We start from the raw sequence: 7,445 nt of genomic DNA on the forward strand, positions 1-7,445 counted from the left end.
TTTGGAAATGCATGACGTTCACCACTAGCCAAACACTCATGTACTCTCTTTAGTTTAGATTATGATTAAAGATATTTTTTGTTAACACTCAAATGTGATATATGGACATAAAAAGAAAGAAAGAAAGAGGATGAATGGTAGATAAAGTAACAGAAATAAACTGTACTTAGCATTCAAATGTTCCCTGCTAACTGGTCATTAGCTTAGATTTTTCTACATGACCAAAAGAAGAAGAAGGTTACTGTCAGATTTAATGTAATTCGACTTCTGATAGTGACAAAGTAAGTAGATGACTGACTCTTATCATAGTGTAAGGGACCTACGAATATATTTCCTAGTTTTTGTTCATTGATACCCAATAACTGTAATAAAGCATCTCACATGGACGAACGAGGATAAATTTCGCTTGTATTTTTTCTTGCATTCACTATTTCAAAATTTTAAATGTCTCTTTGAATTTGATATATTTCATTATCACCATGATGAACGAAAATACCATTAATTTTTTTTTCCTCCTTTTAAAAAAACTTAAAATATATGTTGCTGAAATCGATTTCTACTGTGGTATGGTGAAACATGACGGAAAAATGTCAAATAAAAACTCTGGTCGACAATACTAGTTTCACATCAATAAAAGCCTACTTTGAAGATTCTACACACCAATGTTTCATTAATAATAAGCATTTACTGAACGTGCGAAATTACTATAGCGGAGGATCAGGATGAATAGGTTTGTAAGAAGAATTGAGAATAGATGCATGACGAATAAGTATAATTCATGCAACGAAAAAAAAAAACAAAAACAAAAAAATTCATGCAACAACCATTGTGATTAAATGTAGAACTTAATTTGCTTTTAGTTATTTGTTTCGAGAATCTCATGATATGAATCGACACGGCTTACAAGATCTATGATTGGAACTTAATTACCCAAAACATTTTGATACTAGCCAGTCTAGTGGTCAAATTGCTCATATAAACCTTATATGATAGTATGATTTTTCTAAGCTTTGTTTACGAGAAGAAGACTCTTTAAGATTCGCTAATAGGAACAGAGACGACGACTCTGTTCTGACTCTGTTGTCTGTTGTTGGAAATAGATAATGGCTCTGTTTTTGGTAAATAGAGTATGAGTTTTCTCTAATACAATAGAACTCGGTTACATTTGTTTCCACTCCTGAATTGATTGGATATAAATTTATCCCTATTTCAAACAACTAACACCTATAATCATATTTCACAATATTTTTACACTCTCAAAAAACACATAAAACAATAAAAGTGAGGTAAGAAAATTTTACCAAGGCAAAGAAGAGAGACGTGAACCCCAAGCTTCTCGTCCTTTTCTTCCTTCATCACGATTACTTACAAAAGTTTTCTTCGTGGATTTGCTTAACTGAAACAAAGGATGCTTACTCAACCTCTGTACTGGGCCGATGTTTTTATTACCCGACGAAGCATCTAAAACAGCTTCGTTATCGTTTCTCTTCTTCACGTTCCAAAACTCTTCTTCATTGTCAGCCTCTAACCTACAGAGAGTAGCCACTCTCAAGAACTTAGGGTTATTATTGTTGGGTTTCTCAGGGCTTAATATCTCAGAGTGTTGTGATTCCCATTCTTCTGATGGATCAGATGTTTGTTTGTCTAGCCACCTTGCTTTCGCGTCTGCGTTTTCCCTCTCTTTGAGGTTCATTAAGATTAAAGTCTTTAGAAAATTCATCACTTGCACCGCATGGATCAGTGCAGTTAAAGGATCTGCCATCTACAATATCAAAAACGGTTTCATGAGAATCAAAAGCTATAACCAAAGTATATCAAAGCCTTCGTTAAAAGAAATATTACTTACTTGAGTCATGTTTGGGGCAAAGACCATGGCAACATTGCGAGCATTCATTTTGTTGAACTGTTCATGCTCCACGACATCAGCCATTAGACCGATGGCCCAGTCCAGAAGCGCAGATTCAACCGGAGGAAGTAGAGTCACGAGCCGGCTACAATCGTCCTCTGTGTTACACCTCATCACTTGCTCTGGTGTCAACACATCAAGCACTCCTGTAGGTAACTCCCTAAACCAAGCCTGATTCAATCCAAATTTTTTATCAACTTCTTTGAACTTAAAATGTCATATATAAACTAACTAAAAATGTTTCATAACACACCTTTATTAAACCCGCCAAGCAATGAACGTCAATTCCACGTGGTATCACACCGCGGTTAAGCTGCCTCCGGACATGCTCTTCTTTGCCGTTGTCTGGATTTATACGGAATATTCCTTCTGCCTTAAGGTAACAAACAATCACACATTATATCAGAACTCTTTTAATTCCAGAATATTCCAAAAGTTTCATGAAACAGAAGAGGGTGGAGACTTACTCTAAGACCTCCTTCAGTGTATAGACGTTTTTGCATCCTGAGGAGGATTGTTGGGACACTGTTTCCTCTGTCGTCATATGAGCATTGCATTGACTTCGCCGATACTCCAAATACACTTACACTGGCCAAGAAAAAAAAAACTTTACTTATGAGACAAACTAGTCTGGCCCATATTTTACTCTTATATAAATGAATCAACAGAAACACATACGCTCAAATTGATTAGAAATTAAAAACCGATCATGATATAGTAACCAACTTAGTAAAACGACCTCACAAGTGTTAATCAGAGTTAATCAGTCTTTTACTTCACAAGTCCATCATCCACGGAAAAGTCGATTTTACAAAAAACAATATATTTTCTTTTGTTTTCCCCAACAAAATATTACAAACCAGTCTGGTTACAAATTTTTTCTTTTTTTTTAATATCAAAGTTGTTGTGTAATCGTGGTAGAGCCCAAATTATTCTAATCAAGTTTAGAGCCCCATGAGTCATTCAATCACCAGTCACCACTCATTCAGGCTACAAGTTGTTTAAAGACCAATCTTTATGTCTGAATAGTTTCATACTGTTGTTTAAAACAAAAGGTTATATAGACTTAATTGTTTTCATATTGTTTGTGTGGGTTAGAATAAAATGGGTCTTGAAATATAGATCTTTTTATATAGAAAAACAAAAAGAGAATCTTCTTCTGTGAGGAAACGAGAGTGTCGTAATCATGCATTTAAATCCAAACAAGCAACCATCTTAATGATTCTATCCAACACAGTAACATGCCATACAGATTTTCCAGCTATGAAATATATTTATTTAATTCCTCCTATCTTACTAATATATTGAAGAGCAAAAAAAAACATGCAATAATACTGTACCCCTCATTCATAACCTCACAATTAAAATTTAAACTATACTTTATACGTCTTGGTAATATTAATTAATTGATTATTAAACAACGGACCTGGCGCTAGGAGCTCGAGGAGGAACCTCCGGTTCGAGCTCAGAAGGAAGACCGAGAAAACCATTAAACCGGTCAAAAGTCACGTGACTCACGTGCTTAACCTCCGTCGGCCAACCTATATCCATAGACGACGCTGCCGCCAAGTCATCGTCCCTTCTCTCCATGGTGCACGACATCACCAGCGACTTCCTTAGAACCGCCGCAAGAAGGTCTACGATCGTTAGCTGACCCGAACCCGCGGATCCGTTCCCGGATCTTGACGCGTGTGAGCTCAACGGCGTCGAAGCGTCGTAGTAGTCTGTGCTCGTAGTGCTATGTTCTTCTTCTTCGTACTCGTCGTCATAGTTCTTGTGGATGTTCTCGTATATGTCTGGACCCGGTCGGCTCGGTTTAAACCCGATAGTTCCTGTGGATTTGGATCGGGAGAAGTTAGTCATCGTTTGTTTTCTTGTCTGAAGGAGAATATGAGAGAACGTAATGTTAATGGTAGAGTTAAGAAGAAGAAGCAGAAGCTTTGAATGTGAGAGAAAGAAAGAGAGATAGAGAGATATAAGAGTTTGTTTGGTGAGAAAGAAAATGTGAGAAAACGAAGGAAATTTTTACAGATATAATTGCGTGGAAACAAAGGGACGATTCTTTCTATTTTATTTTTATCACTATGTTTTCTTTTTTGGGATCTGTGTTTAGTGGATAGGGAGAAAGAGTGACGGAGACGTAAATGAAAATGATACTCAACTTGTATGAAGTAAAATTACTGCGGTGAAAATAAATTAAAAAAAGAATTTAAAGATAAAATAGAAATGTCTCATGATAAGATTAGGTTATACTACTAGTTTAGTAGTCGGCTCGTGACGCTGCCTAGGAGATGATTAGATGAGATGGGTGACAACTGACAAGTAAGAATGGGGGACATACGAGTCAGTGTTATTTTTTGGAGCTTTCTTTGATTTTTGTTTTATATTGACATTGACATTGTTAAGGGACAAGGGTCGGTCATAAGTAATTTGTTTTCTAACGCTCGAGAGCCTCTGCGAGTCATGTTAGGATTAGGATTCTTCCCTCTCGCCTTTTTTTTTTTTACCAATTAGAACGTATATATATGGTATATACATACAGTTTTTTTTTTGTTCGATTGATTATAAATTAAAGCATCATTAATGATTAAACCTATACGATGTCGTCGTTAAGTGGGGGCGACGATATGTAACTCGACATCACAAAAGAAGACTTCGCTGTAGTGTCTTGGCTATTTTTTGTTTTCGGAATACGTTATCACATGGTTACATGTGCATTGGTTCTTTGGTTCTTTTATCATGTCAAATACACTACAAAACATTTGGTATCGTATTGATTCTAACTTTTCATGATCCGCTAAGTTAAATTATACTGTATGATGGAAAATTTTTAGAAATTAAGGTTTGTGTTTTCATACAATCTACAATATATTTTATAATACTCACATAGAGATAGCTCAAGTCGTGCTTCTATATATAGTTTAAGATTAATAAAAACAAACGCGTTATTTATTTGTTTAGTTGTAGATTATTGTAAAACGATCGTGCTGTGTTTATTCGATATCATCATTATTGGTATAATCTTTTTCTTTTCATAATTAGACTACTAAATCCTATCACAATAATTCTTGTTTCTCATTCTAAATAATAAACTAGTCATCGTTTTCGATTTTAATTTATATAGGTTATGAATGATTGCTTTCTTCTCCAAAGTCCAATCCAGCTGCTCATTTATTATCAAGAGGCTACAATCATATAGTTTAGAGAGTAATTAATTGCGCCGTAGAAGATACAGTATTACAGTATTCTTTTGGTTAGAAAATATAAAATTCGAGAGCATATAGTTAACGACTCGCATTAAATGAGCAGTGGTTCACGTGATGTCTTCTGTTTCAATTCATCGCGTTTGCCGTACGATGAAGACATTATAACAAACAATCCGACGCTTCACGTGATGGCTCTTGTATATGTTACTACGTAGAAGGAAAGAATGAGTTTATTACCCTAATCTTCCTATAATTTTCATGTTGTCGTCTCTTTAGTCTCACTAGTCACTACATCAGTACATGTTACAACTAAAAATCAAAATTTTATTTCCTTAACCGGATTTAATACCTCTACTGGTTTATTCACTTACTCAGCGTGCGTTACCTTGTTAATTGTCACATTTACAATATAAAATTTTAAATTTAGCATAAAGTTTCTTTAGGAAAAGCAACAGTGCAGTTTTTGTTTTTGTGATTATTTAAAAATGTTTTAATTATTCCCGTCGAGGCGGACAAATGTTTGCCACTTGAAAAAACCTTTTAACTTTTAAGAGCAATAAGTAATAACTAATGTTAAATGTCATTTTTTTAACAACCGCATCTCATGCGTTGCAGTAAATAGTGTGTTAGAAAATATTGCAGTAAGATGAGATCTACAATACTCACTATAACATAGAATGTTATATAAAATTTGCATACAGATATATACACTGATACACATTTGTAAATTTTTGATATTTTCTCTTTTCCAAAACATCTATTATTAGAAAACAGATGCAGTGATGGACAAATATATACAATACTCACTAACCATCTGTCATCTGTGTTATTTCATGTACAGCCATTTTTAATTAAGTTTTAAGAATATTTGTATAAATAACTGTGATCAATATGTGTATATTTAGGAAGTTAAGGTATATGTATGGTTATTGGTCTTATAGCAGGGAAATAAAATATTGAGATGGTTAGTGGAGTTATAAAAACGCATGCGCGGAATCTATGAGCAAAGATGGCTTTGATACTTAGCGACAAATAAAACATGTATGCTGATGGGTTTAGTCATTTTAATGATAAAAGCCAAAATGTAACTAATAAAATACTATCATTTATATTTTGTTTGTTGTAATCATTCCATTTTTAAGTTAGGACGCCAAAAAGCTTAGATAGTAAACAAGCGCTAATATAACAATTCATTAATTAAATTATGGCCAGATTTGGCTGGATGCACACATCGAAGAGTGCATTTCAAGTGATTAGACTCCATTTGTTAATTATGAAAATCGACACAAACAAATAACGCATCAGTGAATTTTTCGTATATAAGATCGACAAACATATTTGGCAAATTTTTGTCGTAATCGCCTGTTTCAATATCAATAAACCAAATTAGTGACTTTCTTATAGCTAGAGTGGATATTTCACATGTATTAATTGACTTATTATCATCAATTCATCATGGATCCGTACACTATTTGGATTTCTGTGAATATCAGTTTACAAAATTCAGATAGTAAAAGAATATATAGCTATACTAGTTTTACGGTCTCAGATCGTTAGTCCATATGAAGAAATTACGGGAAAAAAGGTTTAAGCTCTTAATTTCCAGTCTGAACTCTGAATGATCCAAAATGAAAAGAAAGAGTTTTACCTTTAACCAAAAAATAGACAAAAATAAGTAAGAAAAACATAATAAAATATAGGTATAAATGTATAATGTATATGCGTATGCTGAAATTATCACATGATTCCAACAATCCAACAACTCCAAAAAACGCCGGTCCAAATGTTTCGACTGCATGCTTCTGCAAGAAGCAAAAGTATAAAATAATTTAATTATTTTAAATAAAAATAAACAATAAACAACAATGCAACAACATACACGTACGCATGTATGTATAGAAAACGGATTCTAATAATTATGAAGTTTATATATAGAAAGTGATATTGACACATATTCGTATGATTGTTTAATAATGTTAGCTTCAAAGTTACTCTTTGGTTCTCAAATTGTTTCGTCACTAGATTTTAGGTGTTGTGGCAACGACTTTAACCGAAACCACACCAACTATAGTGTCTACTGTCTAGAGAAGACAAGTGGCCTTTTCAGTGTTTCGTTTGATTTAATCCTTAAGCTACAACTGACCAATTATAATACTCATGCTTTCAATATTTCTAATTCAATTATTATAAATTCAGAAAAAAAAACCCAAGATCTAATCAGATCCTACCCGTACCTGACTAGGAAATTCATACAAAAATTGTGCGTATTATAGTAATATTTTCTTAGTGGGAATTGTGGTCTCAAATTGTTGTGTTTATGAATATCAATCGTG

General features: G+C 33.7%; 1 protein-coding gene across 1 annotated transcript; it reads right to left on the reverse strand.

Annotated features, from left to right (window-relative positions):
• Positions 1,148 to 3,960, reverse strand: LOC104784638 (rho GTPase-activating protein 3). The gene is made up of 5 exons (XM_010509680.2): positions 3,333 to 3,960; positions 2,374 to 2,494; positions 2,160 to 2,279; positions 1,847 to 2,077; positions 1,148 to 1,762 (listed from the first exon to the last, which is right to left on the reverse strand). The coding sequence occupies exons 1-5, from the start codon at positions 3,767 to 3,769 to the stop codon at positions 1,298 to 1,300; spliced, it is 1,374 nt and encodes a 457-aa protein (XP_010507982.1). The 5' UTR covers positions 3,770 to 3,960; the 3' UTR covers positions 1,148 to 1,297.

This window comes from Camelina sativa, chromosome 5 (assembly GCF_000633955.1).
Source record: "Camelina sativa cultivar DH55 chromosome 5, Cs, whole genome shotgun sequence".
Classification (NCBI taxonomy): Eukaryota; Viridiplantae; Streptophyta; class Magnoliopsida; order Brassicales; family Brassicaceae; genus Camelina; species Camelina sativa.